General features: G+C 52.6%; 1 protein-coding gene across 6 annotated transcripts in view; it reads right to left on the reverse strand.

Moving 5' to 3' along the window:
* The window catches only part of cracr2b (calcium release activated channel regulator 2B), a 59472-nt gene that overhangs the window by 29657 nt on the left and 16387 nt on the right, over positions 1-13428 (reverse strand). For all 6 annotated transcript variants that reach the window (XR_006839183.1, XM_046352153.1, XM_046352152.1 and 3 more), the window contains 5 exons: positions 13010-13081; positions 11736-11790; positions 4284-4363; positions 3963-4086; positions 3629-3761 (listed from right to left, as the gene is read on the reverse strand). Coding sequence is in view for 5 of the 6 variants with exons in the window: in XM_046352153.1 (XP_046208109.1) it covers positions 3629-3761; positions 3963-4086; positions 4284-4363; positions 11736-11790; positions 13010-13081 (464 nt within the window). In the remaining variant the exon portion in view is untranslated. The remainder of the gene's footprint in view (positions 1-3628; positions 3762-3962; positions 4087-4283; positions 4364-11735; positions 11791-13009; positions 13082-13428) is intronic.

Genomic DNA, 13428 nt, shown 5'->3' on the forward strand with positions numbered 1-13428 from the left:
CACATACCACTATATACACACAGACCACTATATACACAGACCACTATATACACACAGACCACTATATACACAGACCACTATACACACAGACCACTATACACACAGACCACTATACACACAGACCACTATACACACAGACCACTATATACACACAGACCATTATACACACAGACCACTATATACACACACAGACCACTATATACACACAGACCATTATACACACAGACCACTATATACACACACAAACCCCTATACACACACATACCACTATATACACACAGACCATTATACACACAGACCACTATATACACACACAAACCCCTATACACACACATACCACTATATACACACATACCACTATATACACACAGACCACTATATACACACAGACCACTATATACACAAACCACTATATACACACATACCACTATATACACACACAAACCCCTATACACACACATACCACTATATACACACATACCACTATATACACACATACCCCTATACACACACATACCCCTATACACACACATACCACTATATACACAGACCACTATATACACACAAACCACTATATATACACACAAACCACTATATACACACAAACCCCTATACACACACAAACCCCTATACACACACATACCACTATATACACACAAACCACTATATACACACATACCACTATATACACACATAACATTATACACACACAAACCACTATACACACACAAACCACTATACACACACAAACCACTATACACACACAAACCACTATACACACACAAACCACTATACACATACAGACCACTATATACACACATACCACTATACACACACAAACCACTATACACATACAGACCACTATATACACACATACCACTATACACACACAAACCACTATACACACAGACCACTATATACACACAGACCACTATATACACACATACCACTATACACACAGACCACTATATACACACAGACCACTATATACACACAGACCACTATATACACACAGACCACTATATACACACAGACCACTATATACACACAGACCACTATATACACACAGACCACTATATACACACAGACCACTATATACACACAGACCACTATATACACACAGACCACTATATATACACAAACCACTATATATACACAGACCACTATACACAGAGAGGCCTGTAATATTCATCATAGGTACCCTTCAACTATGACAGATAAAATGTGAAAAGTAGGATTTTTAATGAATTTATTTGCAAATGATGGTGGGAAATAAGTATCCCCTATTCCCCATGTAGTCCACTACCTCCCCATGTAGTCCACTACCTCCCCATGTAGTCCACTACCTCCCCATGTAGTCCACTACATCCCCATGTAGTCCACTACCTCCCCATGTAGTCCACTACCTCCCCATGTAGTCCACTACCTCCCCATGTAGTCCACTACCTCCCCATGTAGTCCACTACCTCCCCATGTAGTCCACTACCTCCCCATGTAGTCCACTACCTCCCCATGTAGTCCACTACCTCCCCATGTAGTCCACTACCTCCCCATGTAGTCCACTACCTCCCCATGTAGTCCACTACCTCCCCATGTAGTCCACTACCTCCCCATGTAGTCCACTACCTCCCCTCCCCATGTAGTCCACTACCTCCCCATGCAGTCCACTACCTCCCCATGCAGTCCACTACCTCCCCATGCAGTCCACTACCTCCCCATGCAGTCCACTACCTCCCCATGTAGTCCACTACCTCCCCATGTAGTCCACTACCTCCCCTATTCCCCATGTAGTCCACTACCTTCCCATGCAGTCCACTACCTCCCCATGCAGTCCACTACCTCCCCATGTAGTCCACTACCTCCCCATGTAGTCCACTACCTCCCCATGTAGTCCACTACCTCCCCATGTAGTCCACTACCTCCCCATGTAGTCCACTACCTCCCCATGTAGTCCACTACCTCCCCTATTCCCCATGTAGTCCACTACCTTCCCATGCAGTCCACTACCTCCCCATGCAGTCCACTACCTCCCCATGTAGTCCACTACCTCCCCATGTAGTCCACTACCTCCCCATGTAGTCCACTACCTCCCCATGTAGTCCACTACCTCCCCATGTAGTCCACTACCTCCCCATGTAGTCCACTACCTCCCCATGTAGTCCACTACCTCCCCATGTAGTCCACTACCTCCCCATGTAGTCCACTACCTCCCCATGTAGTCCACTACCTCCCCATGCAGGCCCACTACCTCCCATATTCCCCATGTAATCCACTACCTCCCCATGTAGTCCACTATCTCCCCTATTCCCCATGTAGTCCACTACCTCCCCATGTAGTCCACTACCTCCCCATGTAGTCCACTCCCTCCCCATGTAGTCCACTCCCTTCCCATGTAGTCCACTCCCTTCCCATGTAGTCCACTCCCTTCCCATGTAGTCCACTCCCTTCCCATGTAGTCCACTCCCTTCCCATGTAGTCCACTCCCTTCCCATGTAGTCCACTCCCTTCCCATGTAGTCCACTCCCTTCCCATGTAGTCCACTCCCTTCCCATGTAGTCCACTCCCTTCCCATGTAGTCCACTCCCTTCCCATGTAGTCCACTCCCTTCCCATGTAGTCCACTCCCTCCCCATGTAGTCCACTACCTCCCCATGTAGTCCACTACCTCCCCATGTAGTCCACTACCTCCCATATTCCCCATGTAATCCACTACCTCCCCAGGAAGTCCAATCTCCCCTATTCCCCAAAGGTTGATAATCCCCTGAGTCCACTACCTCCCGAAATGAGGGCATGGTAAGTAAGCGAGACAGATTTTGGACATGACCACGTTCTTACCCACAGTAGTACCCCGTTTGTTATTGGGTCTAACTCTATTACCCACACTAGTACCCAGTCAGTTATTGTGTCTAACTCTCTTACCCACAGTAGTACCCAGTGTGTTATTGGGTCTAACTCTCTTACCCACCGTAGTACCCAGTGTGTTATTGGGTCTAACTCTCTTACCCACAGTAGTACCCAGTGTGTTAGTCTAACTCTCCTACCCCAGTAGTACCCAGTGTGTTATTAGTCTAACTACCTTACCCCAGTAGTCCCCAGTGTGTTATTGGGAAGTGAACTCTCTTACCCACAGTAGTACCCAGTGTGTTATTGGGTCTAACTCTCTTACCCAGGGCAGTAGTACCCAGTCTGTTATTTGGTCATAACTTCTTACCCACAGTAGTACCCAGTGTGTTATTGGGTCTAACTCTATTACCCACAGTAGTACCCAGTGTTATTGGGTCTAACTCTCTTACCCACAGTAGTACCCAGTGTGTTATTGGGTCTAACTCTCTTACCCACAGTAGTACCCAGTGTGTTATTGGGTCTAAATCTCTTACCCACAGTAGTACCCAGTGTGTTATTGGGTCTAACTCTCTTACCCACAGTAGTACCCAGTGTGTTATTGGGTCTAACTCTCTTACCCACAGTAGTACCCAGTCTGTTATTGGGTCTAACTCTCTTACCCACAGTAGTACCCAGTCTGTTATTGGGTCTAACTCTCTTACCCACAGTAGTACCCAGTGTGTTATTGGGTCTAACTCTCTTACCCACAGTAGTACCCAGTGTGTTATTGGGTCTAACTCTCTTACCCACAGTAGTACCCAGTGTGTTGGGGAAGTGTCCATTGCAGTAGTGGTGGATGAAGGAGCTTTTGCCCACTCCCGAGTTCCCCAAAAAGACCACCTTGAATACCCTCTGAGGGTGGGTGCTGGTCAGTCTGGCCTGTAGAGGAAGGAGCATATGGGGGGGGGGGGGTATGCAACGTTATTCAGTTGGTCTGTCTAAATTTTCAGTCGTAACGTAAGTATGTCCCAGACCTTCCATCGCGGTTTTACAGAATGCAAATGTCCTGCAAATGTCCTATATTTGCATCTCTCGCTCTCTCTCTCTCTCAGGTGATTCCACTTGAAGAGTCCACAGTACCTGTATTGCTTCAGTCCGTCCATTATCGTCACAGCTGTGTTCTCTGAATCTTCTCTTGGACGAGTTACATGGTATCCCGTCTGAAGCCAGCTCCAGCTCTGATTGGCTGAAAGAGCTCAGCTGTCTTAGTAAATCAACGGGACAGAACATTAGTTACTTCCTTAGGTCAATTATACTTAGTTACTATAAAACAGTCATAATAACTTCATAACTTAAGTTATTATAACTGTTAGTCTATTTTTAATGAAGTTTTAAGATGGAACTAAGGCTGCAGCCTGCATAGCATGCGGTTTAACTGCCTGAATCATGGATGAAACAAACCTTTCGATTGGCTTGTCTTGCAGCATGTAGTTCCCTATCACTGAGCCTTTCTTCCGCAGAGGCTTCCTGACATTAGGAGGCTGAACATGATGGCAGAGAAACCAGAATGAAAAAACAAACATGGATATAGGTGTTGTTTATTCGGGCACCAAAATGGTGATTTAACAACATTTATTTGCTCAAAAAGACATTAAATATGAACACATGAACATGTTTACAAGATAAAAATAGATAACAGATAACAGGTAAATACACAGATATGCAGTTCTCAAGTAAAGTGTTTAATTGCGTAAAAGCATTGTGTAAAGTGCAACAATTACCGTCAACTCAGTTTACTAAACTCTAGTTAAATAATCGTCTCGTCAATATCGCATGTTTCAAATGAAATCACACTGCTAGATTACAATGAGGTTAAGGATCTTTTTTTTTTGCACATTGCCTTTGCACTAGGAAAATGTCCCGTCCCCTCCCCTTCTGTCCCCTCCCCTCTCCTCCCCTCCCGTCCCCTCCCTCCCCTCTCCTCCTCCGTCCCGTCCCGTCCCCTCTCCTCCCCTCCCGTCCCGTCCCCTCTCCTCCCGTCCAGTTAAGTCCCCTCCCCTCCCTCCCCCCTCCCGTCCCGACCCCCCCTCCCCGTCCCGTCCCCTCCCGTCCCGACCCCTCCTCCCCCCCTCCCTCCCCTCCCCTCCCGTCCCCTCTCCTCCCTCCCGTCCCCTCTCCTCCCTCCCCTCCCCTCTCCTCCCTCCCCTCCCCTCCCGTCCCCTCCCGTCCCCTCCCTCCCTCCCCTCCCGTCCCCTCTCCTCCCTCCCCTCCCGTCCCGTCCCCTCCCGTCCCCTCCCGTCCCGACCCCTCCCTCCCGTCCCCTCTCCTCCCGTCCCCTCCCCTCCCTCCCCTCCCATCCCGACCCCTCCCGTCCCTCTCCTCTCCTCCCTCCCGTCCCCTCCCGTCCCGACCCCTCCCGTCCCCTCTCCTCCCCTCCCGTCCCCTCCCCGTCCCCTCTCCCTCCCTCCCCCCTCCCGTCCCCTCCCGTCCCGACCCCTCCCGTCCCGACCCCTCCCGTCCCCTCTCCTCCCTCCCCTCCCCCTCCCCTCCCTCCCCTCCCATCCCCCCCCTCCCCGTCCCCTCCCCTCCCTCCCCCCCTCCCGTCCCCTCCCGTCCCGACCCCTCCCGTCCCCCCTCCTCCCTCCCGTCCCCTCCCGTCCCTCCCCTCCCGACCCCTCCCATCCCGACCCCTCCCGACCCCCTCTCCTCCCTCCCGTCCCCTCCCGTCCCGACCCCTCCCGTCCCCTCTCCTCCCGTCCAGTCAAGTCAAGTCCCCTCCCTCCCCCCTCCCGTCCCGTCCCCTCCCCCCTCACGTCCCGACCCCTCCGTCCCGACCCCCCCTCCAGTCCCCTCCCCTCCAGTCCCCTCCCCTCCCGTCCCGACCCCTCCCGTCCCCTCTCCTCCCGTCCAGTCAAGTCCCCTCCCCTACCTCCCCTCCCCTCCCCTCCCCCCTCCCGTCCCCTCCCCCTCCCGTCCCCTCTCCACCCGTCCAGTCAAGTCCCCTCCCCTCCCTCCCCTCCCGTCCCGTCCCCTCCCGTCCCGACCCCTCCCCTCCCGTCTCCTCCTCCCGTCCCGACCCCTCCCCTCCCGTCCCGACCCCTCCCGTCCCCTCCTCTCCCATCCCGACCCCTCCCCAGTGCAGTTGTTTATTTTACAATATTGTACTGTATGCTGGATTGCAAGAACTTCCTGTGTTTTCAATACTTTGTTCCTTTTATTAAATTAAAAACAACAAAAATGTTTGATCAAGAAAGATGAAAGTGCTACCTTGGAATCTACAGACCATTAAAGATACAGTATTATGGGATGCATATTTCTCACCTTCAAAAAAAAATTGTTAAATAAAATACTCAAACTCAACAACAACAACAAACATCTATAAAATGCCGTTTACCTCAGAAACAGCGATGCCGTTTACCTCAGAAACAGCGATGCCGTTTACCTCAGAAACAGCGATGCCGTTTACCTCAGAAACAGCGATTCTCTTTGCGTTGGAACAGACTTGGAGGTACCAGTCTGTTCCTTCGCCACACAACATTAACATTCATTATGGCCCAGAAGTTTTTCCTTTACAATGTAACGTGATCTGACCAAGGAAGATCTCCAGGCCTTGTTTTGCTCACAGCCTCTCTCAAAACATACCCCTAAAAAACAGTAATATATGCCATTTAGCAGACGCTTTTATCCAAAGCGACTTACATTCATGTGTGCATACATTCTACGTATGGGTGGTCCCGGGGATCGAACCCACTACCCTGGGGTTACAAGCGCCATGCTCTACCAAATGAGCTACAGAAGGACCACAGTGACTCTGAAATATCATCACAGTTACAAATATTACCCAGTACTAGAGATGCAGTCTACAAACCATAGGTATGGTTCAGTAGGGGTAGTGGGGGCGTGTCCAGGGAGAACTAACATGGTTCAGTAGGGGTGTGTCCAGGGAGAACTAGCATGGTTCAGTAGGGGTAGTGGGGGTGTGTCCAGGGAGAACTAACATGGTTCAGTAGGGGTGTGTCCAGGGAGAACTAGCATGGTTCAGTAGGGGTAGTGGGGGTGTGTCCAGGGAGAACTAACATGGTTCAGTAGGGGCGTGTCCAGGGAGAACTAACATGGTTCAGTAGGGGTAGTGGGGGTGTGTCCAGGGAGAACTAACATGGTTCAGTAGGGGCGTGTCCAGGGAGAACTAACATGGTTCAGTAGGGGTAGTGGGGGTGTGTCCAGGGAGAACTAACATGGTTCAGTAGGGGTGTGTCCAGGGAGAACTAGCATGGTTCAGTAGTGGTAGTAGGGGTGTGTCCAGGGAGAACTAGCATGGTTCAGTAGGGGGTAGAGGGGGCGTGTCCAGGGAGAACTAGCATGGTTCAGTAGGGGGTAGAGGGGGCGTGTCCAGGGAGAACTAGCATGGTTCAGTAGGGGTAGTGGGGGCGTGTCCAGGGAGAACTAGCATGGTTCAGTAGTGGTGTGACCAGGGAGAACTAACATGGTTCAGTAGGGGTGTGTCCAGGGAGAACTAGCATGGTTCAGTAGGGTTGTGTCCAGGGAGAACTAGCATGGTTCAGTAGTGGTAGTAGGGGCGTGTCTAGGGAGAACTAGCATGGTTCAGTTGGGGTAGTAGGGGTGTGTCCAGGGAGAACTGGCATGGTTCAGTAGGGGTGTGTCCAGGAAGAACTGGCATGGTTCAGTAGGGGTGTGTCCAGGAAGAACTAGCATGGTTCAGTAGGGGTGTGTCCAGGGAGAACTAACATGGTTCAGTAGGGGTGTGTCCAGGGAGAACTAGCATGGTTCAGTAGGGTTGCGTCCAGGGAGAACTAGCATGGTTCAGTAGTGGTAGCAGGGGCGTGTCCAGGGAGAACTAGCATGGTTCAGTAGGGGTAGTGGGGGTGTGTCCAGGGAGAACTGGCATGGTTCAGTAGGGGTGTGTCCAGGGAGAACTAGCATGTTTCAGTAGGGGTGTGTCCAGGGAGAACTAACATGGTTCAGTAGGGGTGTGTCCAGGGAGAACTAACATGGTTCAGTAGGGGTGTGTCCAGGGAGAACTAGCATGGTTCAGTAGGGGTAGTGGGGGTGTGTCCAGGGAGAACTAACATGGTTCAGTAGGGGCGTGTCCAGGGAGAACTAACATGGTTCAGTAGGGGTAGTGGGGGTGTGTCCAGGGAGAACTAACATGGTTCAGTAGGGGTGTGTCCAGGGAGAACTAGCATGGTTCAGTAGGGGTAGTGGGGGTGTGTCCAGGGAGAACTAACATGGTTCAGTAGGGGCGTGTCCAGGGAGAACTAACATGGTTCAGTAGGGGTAGTGGGGGTGTGTCCAGGGAGAACTAACATGGTTCAGTAGGGGTGTGTCCAGGGAGAACTAGCATGGTTCAGTAGTGGTAGTAGGGGTGTGTCCAGGGAGAACTAGCATGGTTCAGTAGGGGTAGTGGGGGTGTGTCCAGGGAGAACTAGCATGGTTCAGTAGGGGGTAGTGGGGGTGTGTCCAAGGAGAACTAGCATGGTTCAGTAGGGGGTAGTGGGGGTGTGTCCAGGGAGAACTAGCATGGTTCATTAGGGGGTAGTGGGGGTGTGTCCAGGGTGAACTAGCATGTTCAGTAGTGGTAGTGGGGGCGTATCCAGGGAGAACTAGTATGGTTCAGTAGGGGCGTGTCCAGGGAGAACTAACATGGTTCAGTAGGGGTGTGTCCAGGGAGAACTAGCATGGTTCAGTAGGGTTGCGTCCAGGGAGAACTAGCATGGTTCAGTAGTGGTAGTAGGGGCGTGTCCAGGGAGAACTAGCATGGTTCAGTTGGGGTAGTAGGGGCGTGTCCAGGGAGAACTAGCATGGTTCAGTAGGGGGTAGTGGGGGTGTGTCCAGGGAGAACTAGCATGGTTCAGTTGTGGTAGTAGGGGCGTGTCCAGGGAGAACTAGCATGGTTCAGTAGGGGTAGTGGGGGTGTGTCCAGGGAGAACTGGCATGGTTCAGTAGGGGTGTGTCCAGGAAGAACTAGCATGGTTCAGTAGGGGTGCGTCCAGGGAGAACTAGCATGTTTCAGTAGGGGTGTGTCCAGGGAGAACTAACATGGTTCAGTAGGGGTGTGTCCAGGGAGAACTAACATGGTTCAGTAGGGGTGTGTCCAGGGAGAACTAGCATGGTTCAGTAGGGATAGTGGGGGTGTGTCCAGGGAGAACTAACATGGTTCAGTAGGGGCGTGTCCAGGGAGAACTAACATGGTTCAGTAGGGGTAGTGGGGGTGTGTCCAGGGAGAACTAACATGGTTCAGTAGGGGCGTGTCCAGGGAGAACTAACATGGTTCAGTAGGGGTAGTGGGGGTGTGTCCAGGGAGAACTAACATGGTTCAGTAGGGGTGTGTCCAGGGAGAACTAGCATGGTTCAGTAGTGGTAGTAGGGGTGTGTCCAGGGAGAACTAGCATGGTTCATTAGGGGGTAGTGGGGGTGTGTCCAGGGAGAACAAGCATGGTTCAGTAGGGGTGTGTCCAGGGAGTACTAGCATGGTTCAGTAGGGGTAGTGGGGGTGTGTCCAGGGAGAACTAGCATGGTTCAGTAGGGGGTAGTGGGGGTGTGTCCAGGGAGAACTAGCATGGTTCAGTAGGGGTAGTGGGGGTGTGTCCAGGGAGAACTAGCATGGTTCATTAGGGGTAGTGGGGGTGTGTCCAGGGTGAACTAGCATGGTTCAGTAGTGGTAGTGGGGGCGTATCCAGGGAGAACTAGTATGGTTCAGTAGGGGCGTGTCCAGGGAGAACTAACATGGTTCAGTAGGGGTGTGTCCAGGGAGAACTAGCATGGTTCAGTAGGGGTGTGTCCAGGGAGAACTAGCATGGTTCAGTAGGGGTAGTGGGGGTGTGTCCAGGGAGAACTAGCATGGTTCATTAGTCCAGGGAGAACAAGCATGGTTCAGTAGGGGTGTGTCCAGGGAGAACTAGCATGGTTCAGTAGGGGTAGTGGGGGTGTGTCCAGGGAGAACTAGCATGGTTCATTAGGGGGTAGTGGGGGTGTGTCCAGGGAGAACTAGCATGGTTCAGTAGGGGTAGTTGGGGTGTGTCCAGGGAGAACTAGCATGGTTCATTAGGGGGTAGTGGGGGTGTGTCCAGGGTGAACTAGCATGGTTCAGTAGTGGTAGTGGGGGCGTATCCAGGGAGAACTAGTATGGTTCAGTAGGGGCGTGTCCAGGGAGAACTAACATGGTTCAGTAGGGGTGTGTCCAGGGAGAACTAGCATGGTTCAGTAGGGGTGTGTCCAGGGAGAACTAGCATGGTTCAGTAGGGGTAGTGGGGGTGTGTCCAGGGAGAACTAGCATGGTTCAGTAGGGGGTAGTGGGGGTGTGTTCAGGGAGAACTAGCATGGTTCAGTAGGGGTGTGTCCAGGGAGAACTAACATGGTTCAGTAGGGGTGTGTCCAGGGAGAACTAACATGGTTCAGTAGGGGTGTGTCCAGGGAGAACTAGCATGGTTCAGTAGGGGTGTGTCCAGGGAGAACTAGCATGGTTCAGTAGGGGTAGTGGGGGTGTGTCCAGGGAGAACTAGCATGGTTCAGTAGGGGGTAGTGGGGGTGTGTCCAGGGAGAACTAGCATGGTTCAGTAGGGGGTAGTGGGGGTGTGTCCAGGGAGAACTAGCATGGTTCAGTAGGGGTGTGTCCAGGGAGAACTAACATGGTTCAGTAGGGGTGTGTCCAGGGAGAACTAGTATGGTTCAGTAGGGGCGTTTCCAGGGAGAACTAACATGATTCAGTAGGAGGTAGTGGGGGCGGGTCCAGGGAGAATTAGTATGGTTCAGTAGGGGCGTGTCCAGGAAGAACTAACATGATTCAGTAGGAGGTAGTGGGGTCGTGTCCAGGGAGAACTAGCATGGTTCAGTAGGGGCGTGTCCAGGGAGAACTAGCATGGTTCAGTAGGGGTGTGTCCAGGGAGAACTAGCATGGTTCAGTAGGGGTAGTGGGGGTGTGTCCAGGGAGAACTAGCATGGTTCAGTAGGGGCGTGTCCAGGGAGAACTAACATGGTTCAGTAGGGGCGTGTCCAGGGAGAACTAATATGGTTCAGTAGGGGTGTGTCCAGGGAGAACTAGCATGGTTCAGTAGGGGTGTGTCCAGGGAGAACTAGCATGGTTCTGTAGGGGTGTGTCCAGGGAGAACTAACATGATTCAGTAGGGGGTAGCAGGGGTGTGTCCAGGGAGAACTAGCATGGTTCAGTAGGGGTAGTGGGGGCGTGTCCAGGGAGAACTAGCATGGTTCAGTAGGGGTGTGTCCAGGGAGAACTAGCATGGTTCAGTAGGGGTGTGTCCAGGGAGAACTAGCACGGTTCAGTAGGGGTGTGTCCAGGGAGAACTAACATGGTTCAGTAGTGGTAGTAGGGGTGTGTCCAGGGAGAACTAGCATGGTTCAGTAGGGGTGTGTCCAGGGAGAACTAACATGGTTCAGTAGTGGTAGTAGGGGCGTGTCCAGGGAGAACTAGCATGGTTCAGTAGGGGTAGTAGGGGCGTGTCCAGGGAGAACTAGCATGGTTCAGTAGGGGTGTGTCCAGGGAGAACTAACATGGTTCAGTAGTGGTAGTAGGGGCGTGTCCAGGGAGAACTAGCATGGTTCAGTAGGGGTAGTGGGGGCGTGTCCAGGGAGAACTAGCATGGTTCAGTAGGGGCGTGTCCAGGGAGAACTAGCATGGTTCAGTAGGGGTGTGTCCAGGGAGAACTAACATGGTTCAGTAGTGGTAGTAGGGGCGTGTCCAGGGAGAACTAGCATGGTTCAGTAGGGGTAGTAGGGGCGTGTCCAGAGAGAACTAGCATGGTTCAGTTGGGGTAGTAGGGGCGTGTCCAGGGGGTGGAGCCCCGTATAGTAACAGTGGGAGTTTGGGAGTGGTGATGGTGGGACAGACTGGTGGAGACGAGGGGAGACGAGGAGAGAGCGTCGGGGACTAACACTGACCCTCTTCTGGGACTGATGTGTGTCTTTCTCATCTCTCAGACGTTTGTTCATATCCCTGAGAGGATAAACAAATCAGAAACAAACACATAGTAACGCGTACAGTATGCACTTCATAAACAACAAATGTGATTTGCTCTCCAATAAACAAACTGGTAACCCGCAGACAGACAGGCAGACATGCAGGCAGGCAAACACAGACAGACAGACACAGGCAGGCAGGCAGGCAGACGACAGGCAGGCAGACAGATGATAGGCAGGCAGACAGATGATAGGCAGGCAGACAGACGACAGGCAGGCAGACGGCAGGCAGGCAGGCAGACGGCAGGCAGGCAGACGACAGGCAGGCAGACAGACGACAGGCAGGCAGACAGACGACAGGCAGGCAGACAGACGACAAGCAGGCAGACAGACGACAGGCAGGCAGACAGACGACAGGCAGGCAGACAGATGATAGGCAGGCAGACAGACGACAGGCAGGCAGACAGATGACAGGCAGGCAGGCAGACGACAGGCAGGCAGTCAGACAGATGATAGGCAGGCAGGCAGACAGACAGATGATAGGCAGGCAGACAGATGATAGGCAGGCAGACAGATGATAGGCAGGCAGACAGATGATAGGCAGGCAGACAGACGACAGGCAGGCAGGCAGGCAGGCAGGCAGGCAGACAGATGACAGGCAGGCAGGCAGACGGCAGGCAGGCAGACGACAGGCAGGCAGACAGACGACAGGCAGGCAGACAGACGATAGGCAGGCAGACAGATGATAGGCAGGCAGACAGATGATAGGCAGGCAGACAGACGACAGGCAGGCAGACAGACAGATGATAGGCAGGCAGACAGATGATAGGCAGGCAGACAGACGACAGGCAGGCAGGCAGGCGGCAGGCAGGCAGGCAGGCAGACGGCAGGCAGACAGACAGATGATAGGCAGGCAGGCAGACGACAGGCAGGCAGACAGACAGATGATAGGCAGGCAGGCAGACGACAGGCAGGCAGACAGACATGCAGGCAGACAGACAGATGATAGGCAGGCAGACAGATGATAGGCAGGCAGGCAGACGACAGACAGGCAGGCAGACGACAGACAGGCAGACGACAGGCAGGCAGTCAGACATATGATAGGCAGGCAGACAGACAGACAGACAGACAGACAGACAGACAGACAGACAGACAGACAGACAGACAGACAGACAGACAGACAGACAGACAGACAGGCAGGCAGACAGACAGATGATAGGCAGGCAGACAGACGACAGGCAGGCAGGCAGACAGACCTCAGTAACTCCAACTGCCTCTGCAGACTGTCTTTTTCTTTCTGCATGTTCTTGGAGACCTTGAGCACAGTCCTAGAGAGAAACACACTGACAATCAATGCAAAAGTTGTGGGTTCAATTTCCACAACGATCACGTACACAGACAAAAAATATATTTTCAAGCGTACCGTGTCAACAACACAAATATAACATTTTTCAGAGAATATGGCAAAGCAAGTAGGAGTTAGCCATCCCCTCTCCGACCTCTCTCTCTCCCTCCTTTCCCTCTCTGCTCCCCCCCTCTCCGACCTCTGCTCCCCCCCTCTGCCCCCCCTCTCCTCCCCCTCTCCGACCTCTCTCTCTCCCTCCCTTCCCTCTCTGCTCCCTCACCCCTCCCTCCCTCCTGGCTCCCTCGGTTTCCCTCCCTCCTCCCTTCCCTC

Source organism: Oncorhynchus gorbuscha, linkage group LG06, assembly GCF_021184085.1.
Source record: "Oncorhynchus gorbuscha isolate QuinsamMale2020 ecotype Even-year linkage group LG06, OgorEven_v1.0, whole genome shotgun sequence".
Lineage (NCBI taxonomy): Eukaryota > Metazoa > Chordata > Actinopteri > Salmoniformes > Salmonidae > Oncorhynchus > Oncorhynchus gorbuscha.